Source organism: Lissotriton helveticus, chromosome 2_1, assembly GCF_964261635.1.
Source record: "Lissotriton helveticus chromosome 2_1, aLisHel1.1, whole genome shotgun sequence".
NCBI lineage: Eukaryota > Metazoa > Chordata > Amphibia > Caudata > Salamandridae > Lissotriton > Lissotriton helveticus.
The window spans coordinates 701,847,514-701,872,777 of NC_136059.1; the positions used below are offsets into that span (position 1 = coordinate 701,847,514).

General features: G+C 46.3%; 1 protein-coding gene across 1 annotated transcript in view; it reads right to left on the reverse strand.

The window, feature by feature from the left end:
- The window catches only part of PCSK1 (proprotein convertase subtilisin/kexin type 1), a 246,062-nt gene that overhangs the window by 43,684 nt on the left and 177,114 nt on the right, over positions 1–25,264 (reverse strand). The window contains exons 11-12 of the mRNA XM_078675404.1: positions 19,795–19,952; positions 16,917–17,050 (exon numbers count right to left, since the gene is read on the reverse strand). Of these exons, the coding sequence (XP_078531530.1) occupies positions 16,917–17,050; positions 19,795–19,952 (292 nt within the window). The remainder of the gene's footprint in view (positions 1–16,916; positions 17,051–19,794; positions 19,953–25,264) is intronic.

The following is a 25,264-nucleotide window of genomic DNA, read 5'->3' on the forward strand; positions in this document are numbered from 1 at the left end:
AAGGATAACCGGCTCAGTGGATTAATGCATCCACTGCCTGGGCCTGTGTTCGACCACATGGTCACAGATTTAAATCTCGGTGGGTCTACTCAGCCTTTCATCCATCTAAGGTTGATAAAATGATTAACATTGAGTTGGGTGACAATAAATATTGGTTATTCAGCACCAAGCACCCCCAATGGGGTTAACGTGCACTTTACAAATACACATGTTATGTGTCAGTCCACGAAAAGCCTATGTGAGTGGGTTTGCAGTTACCAATGAAGGAGGAACAATGATAAACCTCTCTGTCCTGGCTTCCTCCAGTTCCTCCTCTCAGCATGCCCAAAATCTGCATGATAGAGATCAGAAGCAGATGAAGGCAGCCAGGCTATTAGACAGCTCTCAATCAGTAGACAAAGAACTGTAGTAAATTGCTTGTTTAGTCTGGTCGTGCTCTAGAACCAAGGTCAGCTACTAGAAAACCATAAAACCTGACCCCTGTGATAGAGGTAGACCTGTTAATGAACAACACAAATGGTTTGAACACTCAGAAAGTCAATCATCAGTTTTGAAGAGTAAAAAGTTCAATTTATCTTTATTCCTTTGTCCAACTTGTGGTCTTCAGTTATAAACACAAGGTACATGTAGTCATGAACAGGATAGCAACAAGTGTTTGTCTTAAGGCATATTCATCGTCAACTTCCTCAGGGCTGCAAAATGTTATCATATGACGAGGTTCAAGACGTTCCAGAATGCCATTCACAGTATAATTTAGCAATCATAACCCTAATTGAGAAAAAAACATGCAGGAGAGTACTCCAAACAAACAGCAACGGTGTGGGCCATAGTGGGACTGTTAGCAGGCTATGCTCGGCTGATATCGCCTACCTAAGCACTACTTAGGACATGGAAATCCAGGGTTCACAATGTTTCTTCCACTTTAATGAAGAGGTCAGTTTTATGTCAGATATTATGGATTAAGTGGCAAGATCCCGTTAGGCACCCACTGGGGCTTCATCTGAACCACATCACATTTTCAACAGCAGAAGAGTGGGGAAAATCCAGCCATATTATGCTGGAGCAAAGAAACAAGAGACTGGTGCTGTCCCCATCAAAGTATAGGGAGCAATAATATGAAGACTCAATGTCCCAAGTGCATACTGGATTTGGGAAAGGAGTGATAGGAAGTGCAAGGAGTAGCTAGTTGTGCTTAATGCAACATACAGCTGAAAACTGAAGAATATAATGTAACTGAACTCTAGAACTGCATGTTAGAAAGAGATGCCCACAAATATGTGAAAGGTTTTGATCTCTGTTTGCCCTGGGCCACATATTCACAGCTGTGTAGGAAGAGAGGATGCAAAGAAAAAGCAAGAGCCCAAGAAGCTTGCAGCTTCCTAATTAGGAAGCTGTGAGGTTACCACATATTTTGGAAGTGTTGTAAAATACTTTAAATCTCCCAGATTTAGAACAGATCTCAGTGTACATAAACATAAAAAATAAAATAAGATAAACTGTTGGAGCTGGCCCTTTTTTGCAGCTTTATCCTTCTTCCTCCTATGTTTCTGTCCTTCTTGTTGCTGGCTTTAAGACTCTTCACACTTTACCAGTGCTAATCATTGCTAAAGTGCATGTGCACACACCCCTAAAACAGGGTACGATTAGCTTACACCTGTTTGGCATATTTAATTTCCCTGTAAGTCCCTTGTAAAGTGGTATACCATATACCATATACCCAGGGCTATGTAAGTAAACTTTAGGACACGTTCCCCTATTGTGTGACATGTCCTGGTAGTGACACACAGCCTATTTTGTTTCTTACTACTGTGAGGACTACTCCTCTCATAGGTTAGCATTGGGAATTACTGCCATGTTTGGTATGTTTAGAATAATATTGATAAAGCATGCTTACTGGTTTTGGTGAATTTTGTATTACTATAAAGTGGACATTTCTCTGTGCTTATTACCCTACGTGCTTTGCAGCCTGACTCCAATCCATGTCTGGGCTGGTTGACACTTTGTGCATTTTTTCCAGACAGTCAAAAAACAAGAAGGGTTAGGTGTGATAAAAGAGGCATCTGCATCCCATCTGTATAATGACAATCTTCATGGGCTGGGAGAGAGAGAGGCGGAGCACACTTACATTTGTATAGGCTGTATCCTGCCCTCACAAAAAAGGGCAGATTTACCCCCTGCTGTACGTCTTGAGCCAGGGCTGAGCTGAAAGGGGGCTGTGTGGACTTCTAAGGTTTCTTTTGAATTTACTCTCACAGCAAAGACATTTGGATTGTAGGTAGAGGGGCCCTGACCCCATGTTGGCAGACCACTTTTGGAACTGGGACTGAACCTTGTCAGAGGGATTGCTGTGCTGCATAAAGGACTCATCTGGACTGCTCTCCTGCTGTTGCCCTGATGCCAGTTACTCCCTGACTTTATTTTGCCCATTTACTGTGTGGGACTGGCTACATTGCTGGAGGACTGCTGAATGGCTATGGGAGACCGCCACTAGTATTATTTGCTTTGCCCTGGCCCAGCTGCTTGCCGCAACCCTTGACCCATCCAAGTGCCTCTCTGGACCTCACCGTTTGTTGAGCTCTTTGTTTCGCTCTTTTCAAGCATGTGGTAGATTTCTCCTTATTCTGGGGAGACTACATTGGCCAGCACGACCTCAGCGTCTTGCCCAGGAAAACAAGCACCACGCAGGTGTACCTGGCTTCTGCCACTGCTGCTGTGAGTGCTTGGGAGATTCACCCTCCTTACGTTACCAGACGCAGGGTGCCCTGCACGGTAGCTGTTGGCCCGCATCCCCTTTCTGTACAGACACATGCGCTCGGAGTTCCTTGCCTCATTGAGAGCCTTGCCTTTGCCACAGCTGTGAGCGCTTCCTGAGACTGCACTGCTGATCAGAGAGTGTCGGTGTGTGCACCCTGGCCCCAAGAGCCTGTCGTGACTTTCGCCCACCAGGGGCGCATGAACACCCAGCAGCATGGGCTTGGTGCATGCCCCTGTTTTCTGTCTTTAGACCCGAGTGGTGTTGAAGGGATCAAGTTGTACTCTCCACGGTAGTGCGGAGCAAAATCGGATACTGCTTTTGGATTTTGTCACAGCTGATCATAGAAGACCAGTCCTGAGCAGTCCTAAAGGATTCACTGCGCTCCTTGCTGCTGCCTGCAACTTCGCTTATTCTTCTTCGTGCCACTGACCGGCCCAGGGCGGTACTTGTGTCACGGCATGGCGCCCCCCAAAGTTGTTCATACATACATACCGTGGGAATTTCTTGATCATTGCCAACGCTGTAAGACCTCGACTGAGTATGCTGCTTGTTCACTGAGGAAGATTGCCTTAACTACTGTAGTCACTGTAATAGGCACCCAGCAGCTGCTTTGCCCTCTGTTTAAAGCCTGATTACCATATCGAGCCTAATAGGATTGCAGACACACTGCCCCTATATGTATATGGTGAGATTTGATGACTTGTATTTAATCGCTGTAAACCAAGCTGCTGCATTTCTTGCCCTGATGGTAAGATGTATGTCATTTTAATGATTTGTCAGTATAATGAGTACTGACTCAGAATTGACATAATATGGACAGTTTTCATGATTATGTCATTTTGGTGCATGTGATATGCACAATATACAATATATTTTTTGTTATATACCTCTGTGGATTCTCTTTGAAGGTGTGTTCATTGTGTTACTGGTGTGAGTGGGTTATGCAAATGTTTTTCATTTTGCCCCTGGGGATAAGCCTGACTGCGCAAGCCTGACTTCTTACAAGGGGGTGAGCATGGGTTATCTTTGGTGTGTAACTTACTTGACCTGGTGGGTTCTGCCTGGCTTATCCAACTAGAAACCCCATTTCTAAAATAAACACATTGCTCCTAATGACTCTGTACAGACTTGGCTAGTTAGTTTCCTCTAAGAACCAAGCCTAGCTACTCCAGACTAACTGCATTTCATACTGGCGTAAAACAATTTGACAGAAAGAACTAAGAAGCCCTGCATACCTCATGTATGACATACACCATCGAGAGGCTACTGGTTATGTCATAAAGTTTACAGAACAACATTATCTTTCACCTTGACTTCATTCAACCACAATGTAAATGGACTTTGCATATGCTCCACTGATGCAAGTTAAAGAATGCAGTAATCTCACCCTGCAGTCAGAAAATGCTTATCTTCAGAGATCTCTGTCTTTGATTTCCAGCCAGAGCACTTCAAGCTTTTGACTTCCAGGGATCCAAGAGGGTTTAAAATAATATTGTTTTCCAATACAGCATCAATCACAAATCAATTTGCACCAGTAGGCACTGCTTACTACTGAAAATTCAGGAGTAAGTCACCCGTACTCATGCAAAAATCGTTGTGAATTGGACCCAATGTTTCAGCAGACATCAGACGTTCATCCCTGAATTTACAATTCCAAACTGGAAATAACTTTTTCTCAGCAGTTGATGGTCCCTATTTGGCAAGTAGGCAGGAGTCCAGTGGATCACTGACTGCTCCTTTAAAGAGAATGATATGATCCCCAAAAGAAAAGCTGTCCCATAGGGAATCACTTACCATCATAATACAAAGGTTTATAACTGATGTATAGTTTATGGCCACCATTGTGGTCAAAAATCATTGATACCATTGATTCTTTTCTGACTCGTAAAGTAGGAGGAGGATGTCCCTTTAATACACTGCCTATTTGCCATTCAGAAATGGTTTCAGAAGCCCTTTCGCAGTTCAAAAAGTATTTACCGGCTCTTCAAATGGCTTTTGTAAATTGAATAAAGCTCTTTTGTAGTCACAAAACCTGTGAATTTATGAATCACAGGTTTACTTACTACAATGGGGTTTTGTACATTTGACCTTTTGTTCTACTACAGGAAATTATTGTGATGGTGCAAATCTTACTTTCTGCTATCAATTCTCACCCAAAGATACACATAATTCAATTTATTCTCTTGGTGCAGTTAGGTTAATATTTTTAGGCACAGTAATTAGCAGATTACAAAAGGTTTATAGATCCACTCGCATCAAGCTTGCAGTAATATCTTCATCTTTGAGAACAATACTGTAATCTCCTGCTGGGTTAATGCATGTCAGAGAGCTCTCCTCAGACATCGCATATGGTCTACTCCCCCCGCACTGACGTTGGGTCCCAGCTTCGATCTGGAGAAATCCAACCTATGGAAAATCATGGCTTGTTTCTGAAGGCCATGTCTTGCTTAGTTCTGCAGTTATGCCTTCTCCCACCATAAGCTCAAAGCTGAGGAGCGGAACAAAGCCAGTCCACAACAATGTAACCCACATAGGAAGTTGTTTTTGACTTTGTTAAATAAGAAGCTTATTTTCGATATCCATATCCACACAACTGACAACCTCTGTCTCGATAAAACCACTCATGAAGCCACTATGAAGACTTTCTGAACAAACATTGATCCCTTTGGAAATTAATTAGGCTACACAATATGCCCTTTATGTGAAGTCTCGAATGTTAATAATATTAAAGGTTTATGTCTACTTTCATCCATAGAGATCATATTTCATCTCACAAGCATTGCTGTATATAGTTAATGAACATTTACTAATTTTAATGTACTTCTCTGGAACATAACATTTGTATCTCTAGGCTCTACTTCAATGTGTGTTTGTTAATTCCTTCATTAGCTAGCATCTCTGGTGTGTTAGAAATGAACTCACCCAAGCCAAGAAAAGGGAAGGTCAAAGTGGTTATCTCAATGAAAGTATGGCCTATGTTTGCTTTTGCTAGAAAACTCCAAATTCTCTTGCATTGTTTTTGCAATGGCATTAAAATGTTGTACAAACTTGGGATGGAAACCTCACTATTAAAGAATGTATGAGATGTAACCCTTCATAATTGTAATCTCACTTGTTCTGGCCAGTATTTTAGACTTACTACATTTCTATCATTTGTCAAGAAAAGGAAGATTGTGAAAAAAATGATATTCATAAATTCAATGCAATAGACACAGCAGGTGGTTTAATGACAAACAACACACAGCCATTATGTTGACACATGAAAAGGTGGTTAGAAGTCTAGATAAAAATATAACCCCTGCATGTTGGGTAGCATTTCATGATTGACTTAGTCCTTATGTAAAAACTAGGGCTGTGACTGTGAGATGTGGCATCTGGAAGTCCATCTGAAAAACGTTTAGGGGCCAATGATTTCCAGCATAGCTTTGTAATGTAGGCCTGACAGTAGCACATAAAATATTGGAAGACAGCCATTAATCCAGTCCCAGAATTCAAGTTCATATGTTATGTTATGTTATAAAATTCTTGTAAAGCACATGTACACCGATTGGTTTCATGGCGCTGTTTCTAGGAAGTGCCGAACCTTGTTGGAGTTTATTCGTATGCTTGAGTAAACAGCCATGTCTTAAGGGATTTTCTGAAACTCAGCAGGTCAGTACATGATCTGATTTCAAGAGGAAGGGAATTCCAGAGTCTGGATGCCAGAGTTGCGAACCTACAGCCCCCCTGCCACTTCAGCTTGAAGGAAGGAGTTGCCAGGAGGTGAAGGTGAGCCGAGCATAAGTTGCGTGAGGGAGTATACCTTTGAATAAGGCTATCTATGAATTTGGGGCTCTTGCCATCTGGGGGATGGGGAGCCAATGTAACTTCCTCAGGAGCAAAGTGACATGTTGCCACGTAGAATGCTTGTAGATCAGTCTGGGCTCTTGATTCTGCACAAGCTGTAGACGTTTGGTTAGGAATAGTGGGATTCCAAAATAAACTGAGTTTGCGTAGTCTAAGTAAGACATGATCGTGGCTATCACAACCTGTATCAATGCTTCCCGTGTGAGTGGTCTGCTGATCTTTCTAATCTTCCTTAGTTGGAAGAAGCAGGTTGAGATCACAGAGCCAACTTGGGTTTTTGTCAGGTCGTTATTTATTGTGACACAAAGACTTTTTACGGAGGGGGAAGGGATGGGGGGGGGGAGGGTCCCAGTTATGTTAGCCAGAAGTGTGGGCCCCAGAAGTTGTGGCCGCGCCAGTAAGGACCAATTTGGTCTTACCTGGGTTAAGCTTCAAATGGTTGCTGTCCATCCAGTGGCAGATGTGCAGCATGGTAGTCTGAAATTCGAGGGTTGATTCAGACGAGTTGTCAATAGTAAACATTAGTTGCAGGTGTTGAAAGTAGGCTGAAACCGTCAACATTATCGGCGCCCTCTTGCTCTCCTTAACCTTTTTGTGCGCGTAAAACAGCCGCCATCTTGAACACCATGGCTTCCCTGCTCCCGCCGAGAGCCAGCGCGCCTCTCTCCCACTCCTAACTTCGCCGGCATCCCCCGCATACTGACAACCCCCCTGCCTGCACCTGCCGCGAATCATAAAACCCCTCTTCAGCGCTGCTCTGCCCCAGACCCTCGTCCTGTTCCCAGCGCGACACCTCCCCTCTTCCCATTTATGATCCCCGGCCCTTTGATGCAAACCCCATTTCCCCGTGTGCCCGTTTGTCTTCCCCGTTCCCAGGCCGACACCCAGCTCTGCCGATACCAATCCCTTGCCCCTCCCCGTACAATAGAAAGCTTCCCTCCTCAAAGGACCCCCGAGATGATCAAAGCCCCCCCCCCCCCATCCCACGAGATCCGATCGAAACCCACACACTCCGTGGATCGGCGGAATATCCAGCCGCGCGATGATCATCACCTGTTGTGAACGGGGCGGGGACTTCCACTGTAATCTTGCGTGGGAACGGGCTGGGAAGGGGGGGATTCTAAGGATGTCTTTCCGTACATCAAAGTATCGACGAAAATGTGTTACATGCAATAAACAGATAAACGTGTGTATAAGAGGCCAGGCCTCAGGGATGCAGTTAGAGCACCTCAGAACGATACCTTCTGTCCGTTTCGTTGTGTTCTCCTCCGGAGAGAATAAAATCCTTGTTTCCTGCCTTCCAGTCTCCAGCGCCTGCCTCTTCAATAGTTTAACTTCTTTGTGGGTTCAAGAGAAGACACCGCCGGGCAAATACTTAAGGATCTTATATTCTGGTTGGTAGTGCCCCCCAATTAGTTTCTACAATTGGCGTCCCAAGCGTGGGGCCCATCAGCGACCCATGGATCCAGTGGGAGAGGTCCTGACGACAAAGTGAACGACTGCAACGATCGGGAACGCGTCTGTCCGATAGACCCTCGTCTGACAGCCGATCATCCGAACTTCACTGGTTCCGAACAGACCTCTCTCGAGTGATCTACGGTCCTGACTGGGAACCATCAGGAGTGCCGCGAGGATAATGAAGAAGAGAGGACGATCGGGCGCTGGATTCGGAAGACAGGAAACTGTCCATGCGGTCCGGGTAAGGTCGTGTAACCACGACAAGTCGCGAAATATTTGCTTGATTGCTTGTTTGTTTAAAAATACTAGTATTGCTCTTTTTATTTATTTGGAGATTCACTGTCTGCAAACGGAGAAACAACGGGCTCTCTCTTTGCAAACAGTGGAGGATAGGTAGGGCAGCAGCCGTGCTTATTTTTTCTCCCCCACTCAATAATCACTTGAAACTGAACTGTTGTTCGCAAAACTATTGTTTCCTGGAGATTCCCTGTCTGCAAACAGGGAAGAGACCACCCTTTTTGCAGATAGTGAAAAGGGTAGGTAACGCAAATTTTTGCGGACCTACTCATTCTCCCCATTGTTATTTATTGGTCTTTTGTTATTTTGATCCATGAGGTATTCACTGCCTGCAAACAACGTAGAATAGAAATATTCTGTCCCGTCTTTGCACCTAGTGATAAGATAGGCAGTGCTGACTTTTTAGTCCCTCGTTACGAGCCGTCATGTCTGTCTTCTCCCCACTGATTGGTAGCCTGTTTAGCCCGGACCGCTTATTAGAGATGGACCATCCAGCCCCACTGGAAGGCACCCCTAATAAGGACATGTTCATGAAGCATGGATTGACCGCTATAGCCTATAGTAAACTATGGCATAAATATACAAAAAAGGGTCAAGAAAGTCAATGGCCCCTGATAGGATCCTTCGATGATGATAAAATAAAAACGCTAGAAACTGCCCTGGGTAAAAACAAGACAACACCTACTATGCTTGACAGCTTCGGCATGTGGCGAAAAGAAACTGAACAACGTAAAAAGAAAACTGAGAGTAGGTTGGAAAAAGAGCTGCGAAAAGCAGCCCACCTAGCTGCTCAGAAACTAGAAAAAGAGATAAAGGAGAGAGAGAAAGCTAAACAGAAACTAGAAATGGAAACACCAAGCCAGTGTCCGGTTAGAACCCCCTCCATGCTCTACCCTGATTTACCCTCGAAACGACAAGCCAATGAGGACCTGCTGTTAGGTCCTCCTATCATCTACATGCCCCCTCCATATGCCCCTTCTCAACCCGTGGCGCAGCACGCGCCACCCCCAGGTACAAACGAAGGTACCGCCACAGCGTCGGCCCCAATGGCCTCTGTGCCAGCCGAACCCCTTGTGTTAAAACCCGCATCAATAACGACGTTAGACGACCATGAGACTCGAGGGGCTGGCCCTGCAAGAACAAACAGACTAGACAAAGATGAGCGAGCGGGGATCGACAAAATAGCAAGGACACTGGTAGAAAGGAAGGATGATGAAGAGTACATCACAGATATGTTCAGCTCGTATACAGGGAGTCACAGACGACATTTTACCGTACGACTGTGTTATCATGTCTTGAATGCATACGAGGACCGATATCGAGACAAAGGTCCCGAGAGCCTAAGGACTCTGTACCGGAAGGTCGATATCGGGGATGAGGGCGAGTGTGATGTGTCGGACCTCCTTACGCGTACGCTTGAGGTTTTCCGCCACCTCACTGAACGAAAGCCGGGAGCAAAATCCGCAGCCTCTGTAGTGACCGAACCACCAACCGAGCAATCTAACACCATGATGCCAATACGTGAGGCTGCCCCTTACTGGGTTCCTCCTAGGGGTACAGGGACTCACGATGATGCAAACAACCAAGATGCGAAGGGAAGGGTAGTGTACAACTGGGTCTACCAGCCGTGGGACCGGCAAGAGATACTGACATTCCGGAAATCTCTACCCGACCTACGTAAAAACCCCACTGCCTTCTATACTGAATTGGGTACAGCCCTGGGTTCAACGATCATGACCCTGGCTGACATCGACTTGTTCTTCGGGTTATGTCTACCAGCTGATGTGTGGAAGCAAATCCGGAAAGTCGACCACCTTGAGCTGTTTGGACATACCTGGTCACAACTCGATGACCTGGACAAACAACGGGGACCAGGACAAAAGCCGTTGAAATCCATTCTAGACCTCCCAGATAAAATCGTAGAGAAATTAAAAACCCTAATCCCAGAAAAGAAAGTGGACTGGTCGATAGTAACAGCCTGTCGCCAAAAACCCCAGGAGGATGTATCGGAATACTTCTCCCGGTTTGAAACGGTGTTCTCCGATTACAGCGGCCAGGACATGACCACTGCAACCGGACACCATCTGTTTGTCCAGAATTATGTTAAGGGCCTATCATCGGAAATCTCCCAGAAACTACAGGCCAGCGAGAGTAGTTGGGCAGCCTCCAAACCTACCGCGATTCTCCAAATGGCCCAATATTATGAGCATCAGAAAAATGAAAACGATAGGGCGACAGAGAAAAAGAAGAAAGACTTAAAAGAGAGGGTGATGATTGCCAAACTGCAGGGGGTGACTATAGGACGAGACCAATACCGAGGAAACTACCAGACAAACGTCCCTAAGACTACATTTCCCCAGGACCGCACTCTGACTTCCTACAGTGGACGCACAGACCTTAGAGAAGACCAGTGCGCTTTCTGCAAAGGGACTGGCCATTGGAAATCCCAGTGCCCAGTTCTTCTGGAAATGAACAGAAGCAAAGACCCCAGGGATGTAACAAACGGACCGAGACCTAAGGGACAACAACGAGGACCCCCAAATGACGCGACTAATGACAGATCAAGCAGACCAAATACGTTCGATCGACCCCGACAGAACCAATATCAACAATCTGACTATGACGACGCTCACACCTTCGCATAGGACAGCCAAGGGCGAGGGAGGGATCCAGTCGAGCTCTATGTTGACCAGCAGGGCCCTTACGTCACTGCTAAGGTCCTGGGTACCAAGTCTCCATTTCTGGTAGACACTGGCGCAACACGTAGTGCGTTATCTAAACGACTGATTCCAAGGGCACCCTTGTCTGGCTCACTCATAACATCGACAGGTTTCGATGGAACGCCCTCCACCAACCCTTTGTCTGCCCCGATTCTCTTTGACGTAGAAAACAACACCACCGACACCACGTTCTTGCTTTCCTCCAATAGCCCTGACGCCATTATGGGACTTGACTTACTGAAACACTTCCGAGCGACGATTAGGTGTTCTCAAGATGGAGTTCGAGTGTTTCTTTACGACAACCCCGTTCTGCTTAGACATTGTTCCCCCCGACACATGTTTTCCATCACCGACGTTGACGCGTCCCTGCTTGACACTCTACCTCCGTATCTGTGGGCCAAAGCGGATTCGGACGTAGGGCGTATGTTAATTGACCCAGTGCACATTACTGTCCGACCAGACGCAACACTCCCAAAACTCCCACAATATCGGATATCGCCAGAGGGCGAGAAGGCATTGGTAATGATTATCCAGTCACTGATAGACGCAGGAGTGGTAGAGGAAGTGGTTAGCAACGTTTGCAACAGCCCTATCTCAGCCCCTGTCCTGGGTACCCCTGATTACAAAAAGCCCTTCTCCCTTTACACTCACGAAAGGGAGGGGTGCGCTTTATCTGTCCTGACCCAGGCCATCGGCCCTAAGCAACGACCGTGCGCTTACTTCTCTGCCACTCTTGACCCTGTCGCCAGAGCCTTGCCTGCCTGCCTTCGAGCTGTAGCTGCTGCTGCAGTCTCTATCCGACAGAGTGAGGGGATTGTGCTCTCGAATTCCCTCACGGTACTGGTACCCCATGCAGTCGACACCCTCCTGAACCAAACCAAGACACAACATCTGACGAGTGCACGACTGACTGGATACGAACGGACCTTGCTTGCCCCCCATATCACCCTGAAAAGATGCACCACACTGAACCCAGCAACTCTGTTACCCTTGCCAGAGAACGATCCCAATGTGCATCCCGTACATGACTGCGTGACTCTTACGGACGAACAGACCAGGAGTAGGGTCGATCTCAGAGACACAGCTTTCCCTGACCCCGACGGGGAGTTGTGGGTGGACGGTTCTTGCATCAAACTCTCCGACGGTACCACTTCCGCTGCCTATGCAGTCACCACGGCTCGAACTGTAGTAGAAACAGCCCGCATCACCCAGCGATCTGCCCAGGCAGCGGAACTGATTGCTTTGACGCGAGCCTGCATCCTGGCAACAGGAACCACAGCGAACATTTACACTGACAGCCAGTATGCCTTCGGGGTGGTTCACCATTTTGGGCTCCTCTGGAGGGAGAGAGGATACTTGACCTCACACGGCACACCCATTTTGCACGGGGATTTAGTCTCCGCCTTAATCGAAGCTGTCCTCCTCCCCAACAAACTTGCCGTTATCAAATGCCAGGCACACAAGAAAGTAACAGACATTATTGGACAGGGAAATGCACTAGCCGACATCACCGCCCGAACGACAGCTGAAAATAGAACGACAACACATATGTACGTGACCAGGTCACAAGCAGAAAACTGGACTGACGCCAAGGACACAATTAGAGACATACAAACGACTAGCACACAACACGAATTGACTGAATGGACACGGGTGGGATTGAAAGACGATGAAGGCTGCTGGCGGACAAAAGACACGAACAGATGGTTGCTACCTGATTCGTACTTGATTCCCATATTAACCATGGCACACTCCCCTGCCCACATAGGATCAGCCCCCATGATCGAACTTGTCTCCAGGGTTTGGCACAATGACAAGATCCCAGATTCCGCCAAACGCCTGGTCCAACAATGCTTAATATGCCTGCAACACAACCCCGGGAAAGGAACTGTAGTACCCCGGGGGGGATTTGGGGTCCCAAACCACCCATTTGAAGTCCTGCAGATGGACTACATCCAGCTAGACAGATGCCAAGGCCTGAAATATGTACTCGTCGTGGTGTGCGCATTTAGCAAATGGGTGGAAGCATATCCAACCCGTGACAACACCGCTATGGCCACTGCAAAGGTTCTGTTAAAGGAGTTTTTCCCCCGTTATGGCCTCTGTCGTGTTTTATGGAGTGATAATGGCCCCCACTTTGTAGCCCAAGTTATCCAGCTCATCTTGAATGGGCTGGGTATCAAACAGAAATTCCACGCAGTCTTCCACCCTCAATCTGCTGGGCTTGTCGAACGACGCAATGCCACACTAAAGCTTAAACTGGCCAAAATAGTGGCTATGACGGGCCTGAAATGGCCAGACGCCCTCCCATTGGCATTGCTATCAATGCGCTCTACCCCCACCCGACATCACTTAACCCCTTATGAAGTTGTTTTCGGTCGACCCATGAGCGTCTGGTCTGCCCCGAAACCAACTTCCATTCATGACGTTCCGGATGTCCTAATGTCTGATTATCTGTACAAATTGACTGAAACTTTGTCTGTCCTTCATCAGCAGGTGCAGCAGGCCATCCCCGATGCTTCCAGGGGTCCGGGTCACGCCATCCAGCCGGGGGACTTCGTGCTGATTCGAAATTTTCAGCGATCAAAGAGTTTGGAACCCCGGTGGACGGGCCCCTGGCAAGTGCTGATCACCACTCGGACCGCACTTCGAGTGGAGGGGAAGAAACACTGGCTGCACGCTCATCACTGCAAAAAGGTCTCTCCAGCCCTGGCCACGACAGACACCGTCAACACCCAAGAAGAGCTCCTGAACCAGGACCGACCATCGTTGAACTGCTACCCTGATACTGAGACACTTGAACTTTCAAAACATCCTGACCCCACTGTGCCGTCTCGAGAAGGGTATTTCCTGCGTCGAAAGGAGGGAGCTTCGGCTAAGTAGGCCACGGACTAGGTTAAAGGATCTCAGAACGGTGACCCAAACTACCAAGGGTTACCTGGAGAGAAGCTAAAACTAAGTCTGTGGTCCTGCCCACTACCGAGCACCTTGAAGACGAAGATGATGGAAGCGCCAGATAAGAAGATGATGGAAGCGCCAAATAAGAAGCCGACGGAGACAGCAGGAAATACCCACTACAGAAACCCGAGAATAGACAGACTCCATAGCTCAAAGACAATTGCACTCTTCATCGTAATCCTCCTCTGTTTTCTCCTCATGACTACGCTCTGGATTATGGAAGAACACGCACCTGCTCACGAAACATTCCTAACCACTGCTCAGCCTACCACCATGAAGGAACATTATCTAATTTCGCTCTCTCCTCAACTAAGAGAGAGGCGAAAGGAGTTTTGGAACAACTCTTTCGTGCAGCTACTTCACCAGCACAATCTTGCCACCAATACCACCAACTGCTGGATCTGTGGGTTGCTACCCCATGCCACTGGACATTCAATACCATTCATCCCTTCACCCTTCTCTGTCCACGGCTCCTGCCTTGCCTGGCTGATCCTCCTGCAAGAGAGCTATACGGGCAATGCCACCTCCAGCAGAACTGCAGCACATTCTTCTCACGGGGCCGGGCGAAACAAGACAAAGACACACTTCTGCCCGCTGACCCCCAACGACTCGAACCAAATGGACATCCCGGCTAAAGAACGAATCGAAATGCAGGTGTTCGACAATCCAACCAGACCCACCTTCTCCTATCTGCGGAAACGAACGGCTGCCACTCTGACTGTGGCCCTGACGGTCATCAACGTCACAGGCCACATGTGTGTAGAAGGACTTGGGACACAGCTGGTGGGTCACAGCGCTTGCCGCTTTACCAGAACTTTGGACTCCACGGATCCACCTTCCTTTGTGTCATCCCCAAACATGTATTTCATCTGCGGCACGAAGGCCTACACCTGGCTCCCCAAAGGCTGGGGGGGCACTTGCTACATCTCCTTCGTCCTTCCCCCGACTTATGTAGCCCCAGCGAATCACCACCGGCAAAAACGAGCTAAAGACATTGAACAAGCCGACTCAACAGGGGCGCAGTTCCTCGATGCTATGAAAGGACTCGTCCCCCTCTGGGGCCCGATGGCAAACAGCCGTGCCATCCGACATTTGACCCAGGCAGTCGAGACAACCATGAACATCACAGCGGGCATCTTTGCCAACAACACTGCCGAGCTCCAAGCGGTCCGTTTGGTGGCTCTGCAGAACCGCCTCGTTCTAGATGTGGTTCTGGCGGACCGTGGAGGAGCATGCCGCATTATTGGGTCCAGCTGTTGTACATACATACCGGACAACTCACCCTCAGTGTACAAAGCCATCGAACATCTTCACAGACTCTCTTCGGAAGTTCACCAAGAGCAAGAAGAATGGTCGCTTGGTGGTTGGTTCTGGGACACCGTCAAAAGCTGGGGCTGGAGACTGCTCACCATTATCCTGATTCCCGTAGTTGTAATATGTGGCCTATGCTTAGGAATTCAATGTTTGCCACCTATGTGTTCTTTATGTGCGAGTTGTATTTTTCCCAAAACTGTGGACATTGGAAGCGAACATATGAGAGCATTGTATGATACCGAAGTTAGGAATTTGATGAAAATTGACGTTGAGTAAGCAAGTTGGCTAGATATGTTGAAAAGGGAGGACTGTTGAAAGTAGGCTGAAACCGTCAACATTATCGGCGCCCTCTTGCTCTCCTTAACCTTTTTGTGCGCGTAAAACAGCCGCCATCTTGAACACCATGGCTTCCCTGCTCCCGCCGAGAGCCAGCGCGCCTCTCTCCCACTCCTAACTTCGCCGGCATCCCCCGCATACTGACAACCCCCCTGCCTGCACCTGCCGCGAATCATAAAACCCCTCTTCAGCGCTGCTCTGCCCCAGACCCTCGTCCTGTTCCCAGCGCGACACCTCCCCTCTTCCCATTTATGATCCCCGGCCCTTTGATGCAAACCCCATTTCCCCGTGTGCCCGTTTGTCTTCCCCGTTCCCAGGCCGACACCCAGCTCTGCCGATACCAATCCCTTGCCCCTCCCCGTACAATAGAAAGCTTCCCTCCTCAAAGGACCCCCGAGATGATCAAAGCCCCCCCCCCCCCCATCCCACGAGATCCGATCGAAACCCACACACTCCGTGGATCGGCGGAATATCCAGCCGCGCGATGATCATCACCTGTTGTGAACGGGGCGGGGACTTCCACTGTAATCTTGCGTGGGAACGGGCTGGGAAGGGGGGGATTCTAAGGATGTCTTTCCGTACATCAAAGTATCGACGAAAATGTGTTACATGCAATAAACAGATAAACGTGTGTATAAGAGGCCAGGCCTCAGGGATGCAGTTAGAGCACCTCAGAACGATACCTTCTGTCCGTTTCGTTGTGTTCTCCTCCGGAGAGAATAAAATCCTTGTTTCCTGCCTTCCAGTCTCCAGCGCCTGCCTCTTCAATAGTTTAACTTCTTTGTGGGTTCAAGAGGCGACACCGCCGGGCAAATACTTAAGGATCTTATATTCTGGTTGGTAGTGCCCCCCAATTAGTTTCTACACAGGTAATCAGCGTAATTAAAGGTGGCAACTTTCCTTTCTTTGAGGAACCGGATCAGAGGGAGGAGATAGAGATTAAACAGATGAGGGGATAGTGACCCAATACAATGAGTAGAACTAAAGGGATTGGCCCATACTCACCACATTTGTTTGAACAATGGCAAGTTTCTCTGACCATATAAAAAATGGACCTGCCAGTGTGCAATCCTCATGCATTCAGCAATATAGCTGGTGGCCATTCCCAAATGTTTGCTGGTACCTGAGTCACAGCTGTGGTACAGTCTTGTGCTTGTAGTGAAGATATTTCTGTTTCCCTGGCTGTGACTGCTGCTGATCGTCCGAATCTATGCGTTATTAGGTATACTTACCAGGTCACTGATTTTAAAGGTCCAGGATCCCGCAGGATTCTCTCCCCATGTGTGCACAGACATGAAGTCCCAGTTTTTGAAGCCTTTAGACGAGGTGTCCCTCTCTCTTTCCGCCAGAAGAACGGTGCTGGTTTCTGCATTACGGGAACAAAGTTGGACACAGAGGTTAGGCATGCAAATACACGAGCGGCCTGCTGTGAGCAATTAGAGTAATTACAGATTATGGTAGACAAATTATAGGTCTACAGACATTGGTGTACATAACGTTTACAGTAAAATGGACTTTTCATCATGCAGTTATTTGAAATGGAGGCAGACCAGCACCTTGAATGCTACTGAGTTTACAAATGGCATCGCGCGCTCTAGCTTAGGAAGCAGCGCAGCCAAACAAACACAACGGAGTTCAAAACCAAGCACTGCGCACTTACTGCTTGGTCATAACAAAATGATTTACATCCGTCTGCTAAGGTTTCCACAGCTATAATGGAAAAGAGGTAAGCAGGTTTTTGCTATTGAATCTACTCTGCATGCTCCCCCTAGTAGGTGTCACTTGATGTCTTGCCTTTGGGCGGTGGATCCTCTTAAGAATATGAATTATGAACTATGTATAGATGTGTTTGTGATAGATTTAGCAATTAACAAATTATTATGCTGTATTTCTAGTTTGGATGATAGACTTGCAGGTGTTCAACAAAGGACACAGAGATGGCAAAAACGTGGTTTATATGCTCGAGCGTAGGGAATTTTTGGTATGTGTACTAACATAACAATAGTTGTGTTTCTCGTTCTGAAAACCCTCTGTACCCTGTCCTCCAAAACACTCACCATCCTTCTGTGTTTACCAATCCCCTCCCTCTCATCCGCCAATCACCTTCAGCTCATCCTTGGCTGCCCTGGCTCTCAGTCTCTCCTTTCTCTCCAGCTTATACCCTGGTCTCACTCACTGGCACTCTCCAGTCCCTGACCTACCATCTACATATCCTCAGTCCCGCCCTCGCCATCATTCCCCTGTCCCATTGCCGCTCAACTTCCAGACCGACTTCTCTCTCCCAATCACCCGCGGGTACATCATCGAACGTCCACCTATTCATTATCCATCAGACTCCTAAAAGATGAAGAGCTGAGGGATATCACAGGATGCAGATGGATTTGCATGACGCATGGCAATTCATTGTTTCACACTCCGACCTGCCAGAGTCAGATGTGAGCTGGGCTCTCTCCAACAAGCACAGCTCTGTTGGCCTCCTAACTACATTATATAAACGGAATAAACACCCCTGTGGCGGGTTACCCCAATTATGTTGTTCTATAATTGTATTTAGATTTGTATTCAGATATTCAAAGCACATAATGGATGGCATTGCCACACAGGGGTCTCAATAGTCAGTACATAAGACGTGTTTCAGCAGCAGATGATTACAGACGACAGTGTTAGTAAAGGAGGGAAGTGAGAGAAATTGTACCATATCACACTACTTTTGCATGATAAATGGCTGGCCTTGGAATTATCATGCCTCACACAGTGTGGCACTTGAGAAAGTGCTTGAGTTGGAGGGCTTGTTTTGTGGAACCCTCCGAAGTAGCACAGGGATGGGCCAATGATTAAGTCAAGGGGGAGGGAATACGAGGAAACTGATCGTATGAGAAGACCTAGATCGTCAAGAGGTGCGATTATGAAAGAAATGGGCATTGGTAAGGAGTCTGTGTGCAAAGATGGCCTGACAATCGTAGGGAGAATGAGTCAATGGATACATTTCAACACTAGATTGCGGAAATTGAGGAGGGGCCTATTGCACAATGTAAGCCATCTTGCCACATGACTGTGGATGTTTTTGCTATAGTTTTGTTCAATGAGGACTAGCATGTTAATCTGGATCTTAGCTGCTCTGATGGTGAAATGGAGGCAGATGGGAAGATGTCCAGAAGGTGGCTGCTGGCACAATGTCAGTGAAGGTCATACAAGGGAGCATCTCTATTTGTTCAAAGGACATCAGAGCTTCAGGGCCCAGGGAAAGGGAGCACAGTGTCAGAGGTTAAATAGACAGGATTTTAAAGGCTTTGGATGCAAAAGAGATGGGTGAGTGATGACCTCAATCTTTACAGTTAAATGTTAGTGATCAAGTGAACTTCCAATAACAGAAGCCCAAGTGGCATTCAAATACCTGAGCAAAGAGCAAGTTTGTAAAAGACACAGGGGTGAAGAAGATACTGCAGTCGTAAAATGGTGAGTGAAGAAACTGAATGTGGAGATAACGAGTGTAGAAGTGGAAGGCATGGCTGCAAAGGGCAGCATGTTTTCCATTAGCTGGCCATGGCAATTTGCCGTTCACCATTTGCGTGAATCAGTGGGTCTTCGCTGTGTGGTTAACTGTGGAAATGGAAGAATATGATGGAGACAGGAGGGGCTGAATGTGCAAGTAAGGTATAATGTGCTAAATGTGGTGTCTAGAGTGCTGTTGCATAAAAGGAGTCAGAGAGGAGTAGTTCTGGACCTGTTGGGTGGACAGAGAAAGGTTTTTTTTAACATGATGAGCGTTCGAAAGGGCACTGAGTGAGAGTGCATACCTCAATGTGGTGGCTATAAAGAGGCAGGGGGTTACACAATTATGGGTTTGTGCATGTGACTGGTCAGAAGGGATCAATCACCAGAAGAGCAGCATGAGTTTCAGATGACACTGATGGTGGAAGTGGAGTTCTGTGCTGGAATGTGGGCAGGTAACGCGGATGGTACCTTTTAAAGTCCTTATTTATGTTTAATTTATTTGGTTGAAAGGAACAAAATAAAAGCAAGACAAGTCATTTATTCATGAAAATGACGCCAGGGTTTATCACCTCCAGCACAAAACGTGGGGCGTAAGGGGGTAAATGTTAACAGTACCTGAGGGTGAGGTGAGGGTAAGATGCAGGTCCCCTCTCCGTGAATATTCGATGGTGGCTTCGAACTGCACGTGCTCCAGAGACGTGATGTGATTAGCCTGGCCCTCGCAGGCCTTGGTGGGAATCTCAATGCTCAGCTCCCCGTCTGATCTTAACGACCTGCAGGAGTTCCAGGAAACAGAAAGGTTTAGTCACCGTGTTTTAGCATGCATGCAGCTGATCAGCTTTCCGCGCGCGTCCTCCAGGGACTGTCAGAGAAATTGTTGCCAAACTCAAAGCAGCGTCATGTCTTCCAGCACTCTGGGAGGGAGGAAGGGGAGATATTCAAAGTGCCTGTTTTTAGTCAAAGCTGAATGTGTCTAAATGATTCCAGAAAAAAAACCCTCTAAGCCCTTCAATTATGCAGCAGACACTTTGGTGAGCATCAATTGTTTATGACTGATCTGTCACGGTGCCACGTATTCGCGCTAAAATTATCAGAGGCAGATGATTGCCCGCGTGACTGACTCGTCTTTGTGACAGATTCAACTTTCCAAAAAAAGGAACGCAGTGTTTAGCTTTCCTATAAATAACGGGACAAAGGCTAGCGTCACTTTGCATGGTAATTAGGAGGCAGTCTTATATTGCTATGCGCTCGGGTGCGTCGTGTGTTTGTGTGTGTGTGGAGGCGGACGACGTGACAGTGTGCGTGTGTGCTTTGAAGAACAGCGCAGTACTGTCATTGCCACAGTTATCCCACATTGTTATCAAATCATCCATTTCAGAGGCACAACTGGAGCCAAATTTCAAGGGAGGACTAAAAAAAAAAAAAATCTGATGGGGGGGTGAGTGTTGGTAATTCTTCCAGCAATAGGTAGAGTGTAGATGCCACGGCTCCAAGAAGGGGTGAAAACACAACAAAGCCTTGTTAACATGTAAATGGTCTTTTAAAGACCTGTGAATAACTCGATTGAGGCTGCAATAAGACAGTCACCAGCCCTGGAAGCTGTCTCAGCCAGGGCTGACACACTCAACGGGGGTCCGGCGGCTGAAGGCCTTTGGGCCCAAAGTGCGTTGCGCGCCTGATCCATTCTATCACATTTACAACTGTGGTGATCACAGGATGTCCTACAATAAGACATCCACCTTAACATTAGGTAGACACTCACAGTGATTACATTGTAAATATAAGTAAAGAAAATATGGTGATGTCAAATGCCCTCGTTGAGCACACTAATACTGCTTAGTCTTGATCCCACCTCATCCTTCTTTTTTCGACCACTTGACGCTTCCTGTCTCTTTATCTCACCAATGCAGGTTCTTTTTCATCCATGCTTTCTGATTATATCATCAATTCTCTATCTTTCTCTTCCTCCTTTCTCCCTTTTCCGCCTTTTCCACCTTTGTCCATCTTGCTCTTATTCAGCCTGACGATGAACAATTAGTCCCAGTCACCCATATTGGAAGCCGCTGCGACCACCTGCACACATGAAGCACTGGAGACCTTCTAATGATAGCTGCATTGTAACCTATAATTGTGGCAAACACAGTAGAGTTAGTCTGAGATTTGAGGCTGCATGGCGGGCTGAAAGTGGAAGGAGGTTGGCCTCTTCGACCTTTTTTGTTAATGATTGATATACTATTCATTTGCATCAAAATCAGCTGCAATGGTGTTTAGCTCCTTGGTGATTAAAGGATGTGTTTGCTTTTCTTGTGATGATGGTCTCTGTTTCCATCTTATCTACAATAGAATGTCTGCTCTGCACATACAATGCATCATTCACAAAAGTGTGCAGTCAAAGGGTCATAGAGTTTTGTTGACTGCCACTGACTGTTTAATGGAAGCTACCTTCTGTATTATTCATGTGCTAATGTTTCTTTTATTGTGGGACTAAGAGGAAATCAATAATGAAATGAGTATTATTCAGGGCTCTATTGATATTCATGAGTCAAAGAGCAGTGAGTTCTGATCATCATGTTGTAGGTTAACTTATTTTGTGTGCCAGCCAAATTCATATATATATATGGTTGATTGCTGGGGCATTGCTGGGGCATTTTTGTTGGACACAATATATATCTATATTCTGGCAAAGTATGCGGACAATGATAGAATGAAATTGCAAACTGCAATAGAAGCTGTTGAAGTGGAGCTGACAGCAATGGGTATCACGGAGCAAACTACAAAATGCAGAGAGGAAATGATGATAAGGTTGGCGAAGGAGGAAGAAATAATTAATAAAAGAAAAACCTTCAAGTTTGAGCGGGACAGATTGGACTATCTTCATGGCCAGATTTTCACCTTCGCACGGCGCTTTGATGATATTAAGGCGCAAGTAGGAAAAGGTAATCAAAGGTCCAAGCAGAGTGCCACTACATCGGCTTCCTCCACTGATCTGAGTTCGGCAGCAGAAAGCGACTCGGAAAACGAACAAAGGAGAAAAAACGTGCAAGAGGGGTTTACCAAATTGTCTCTGGCGCAAGAGGTAAATTGCCTCTGCGAGAGCCGTCGAGACACATTGAGATCAAGATCGAAAGTAGACACCAAACAAAACAACAAAGTGCCAACAGCAAGCGCTCTGAGCGCCGTAAACGCCACGAGAGGAAATACGGCCGGAGGAAGGAGGGGCAATCGAGGAAACAGGGGCAATTGGAACAGATTCCAAACACAGGTTCAACCTCAAGCGTCGACCTCAACTCAACAATAGCCATAATAAATCTAACGGATATTACTCTGACCACAAAAGAAAAGCAAATTCTGACTTTGGGTTTGTCTTACTGTCCCCGAAGCAATATGAACTATGCAAACCTAAGGATGGATACTTTCCGCTTTATTCGAAAGTTAAAATTGAGCAAATACCATCGCTTGCATCCTTACAAAGTACGTGAGAATTTGGGTACATTGAGCCCAACACTGCATGCAACGGAAGGAGATGAAACACTCAATGAAATATGGGGTTTGCAACAGGAGGGCTTATTCAAAGGACAAACTCAAATGACGGACAATGATGCTCCAAATGTTCAGAGGTTCACCTCCTTCAAAAAGAAATCCACCTTTTCACCTATTATGACCCATGACAGTATAGACTTGTATCAGGACTCTGTCATAAAGGATTTGAAGAAACTTTATGCTACCACAAATAAAAAACATGCCATCATAAGCCGGTGGAACCAATGCTACAATAACTTGGTTAACAAACTTAAAACTGATAAAAACGTTATTGTAAAACAGGCAGATAAGGGAGGGAACATCGTCCTGTGGCATTGGGACAACTATGTCAAGGAAGCAGAATCCCAATTGAATGACTTGGATTGCTATAGGAAGAGCAATCTCATTGCAATAAAGACAGCCTGGTCGGAACAAAGCTCTAAATTAATGGCATGGAGGAGTGGCGGCCTCATCTCAAATGACGAATTTAAGTTTCTTAAAAAAGACTGGCCGGTGATACCCACTCTGTATTTGTTGCCGAAGGTTCACAAGAACCTGTCTACCCCCCTGGAAGGCCTATCCTTTCGGCAATAAACAGCTCGACGGAGAACATCTCTAAATATATTGACTTCTTTTTGCAAGAATGGGTAAAATCATTACCGTCCTATGTGAGGGATACAACAGACTTTATTTGCAAGTTAAACAATCTTGAATGGAAGGACGATTACATTTTGATAACACTGGACGTCACATCACTGTATACATCTATAAGACACTGCGATGGCATGAAGGCCGTGGAACACTATTTGTCCAAGCGCCCAGAGAACTGTTCTAGTCATACTCGTATGATTTTGGGCATGTTAAAACTATGCCTAGAACAGTACTATTTCATCTTTAATGGGCAAATTTACCAGCAATTGAGAGGGGTCGCCATGGGGGCTTGCTTCTCCCCCAGTTTCGCGTGTTTACACATGGGACTGTGGGAGGAGCAGGTCCTCATGGATGTACATGGTGACACTATGAGAACAAATGTCATGCTGTATTTCAGATATATTGACGATCTCTTTCTAGTGTGGAAAGGTGCAAAAACTGCTGCAGAAGAATTTGTTGAATTGTTGAATTTGAACACTCTAAATTTACAATTTACATCACATATAGACAATGTTACAGTTAATTTCTTGGACGTGGAAGTATTTGTCAGTAATCAAAAGCTTGAGACTAGACTTCACAGAAAAATAACAGCAGGCAATACGGTACTCCATGCCGCAAGTCAGCATCCGCGTCATCTCATCAACAGCATCCCCTACGGGGAGATGCTGCGGCTGAGAAGAATTTGCAGCAAGGATGTTGACTGTGAAAGGGCACAACAGGAATGCAAACAACGCTTCCTGGAAAGAGGGTACAAAGAGGATGTCCTTGATAAAGCAATGAGGAAAACAAGAGCTATAACAAGGGAGGAAGCTTTGATACCAAAGGTCAAGGAAAATAAGATAAATCCTGACAGCTCTAAAGTGAATTCAAGAGTCATAGTCCCTTACTGCCAACAGCATTTTGAGATTAAAAAGATTTTCCAGAAGAATTGGAACTTAGTGAAGGGGGATCCCATAATTGGAGGTGATGTCTCAATAAGACCTGAGATCACTTTCCGCAAATCACCCACGATGGCAGATTCCCTAGTTAGCAGCAACTTGGAGCCGACCATGTCAGGTACCTGGGAGGCTTTAAGCAAAGGCTTCAAGAAATGCACTTTTTGTAAAGCTTGCAAATATGGAGTGAATAAAACTCACTACATAAGTCCATTTAAAGAAAATCCCATACCCATCACTAAAAGACTGACATGTAAGATGGAATTTGTGGTTTATGTGTTGCAGTGCCCATGTCACCTAAATTATATAGCCAGCACGCGGCCCTCGGCGCATAAACGCATACTCCAGCATATTAGAGCTATAGTTGGCAGAGACCAATCCTACCCGGTGGCGCGCCACTTCGAAGCAATGCATCATAGTGACCCTAGTGAGCTTCAATACTATCTAGTGGACACGATTTTGCCATTGAAGCGGGGAGGGGATAGGGAAGGCAAGCTACGCCTTTTAGAAACAAGGTATATTTTGGAAATGAACAGTAAGAGTCCGGCGGGACTAAATGACCGGGAGGACTTATATACCTGTTTAAAAGAGCTATGAAACTCTGTCAACAATCTCTACATCTAACTATATTAGTTCTATATATTTTATACTATAATGTATGACGTTTCTCTCGTTTTTGAGTTGGGTATTGGAAGTCGCTCTTGGTTATGCTCTGGTTGGGTTTGCTGAGTATACCCCGGTTGATGTGTTAGATTGATCTTTACACAGCCATTAAATAACCACATGGATCTATTAAATACTCTGGAAAACCGCAACTTCCATCCCTTCTGTGAAAAAATTATTTTCATGTTTTACGAAAAGGTAACACATTTTTGTTTTTATGTTAGTTATATAGCACGAGCACTTTATATTATTTTAGAATGGCACATATTTCACAGCTGCTTTTAAGGGTCCCCGTACTCACATGGATTAAAAAGAAA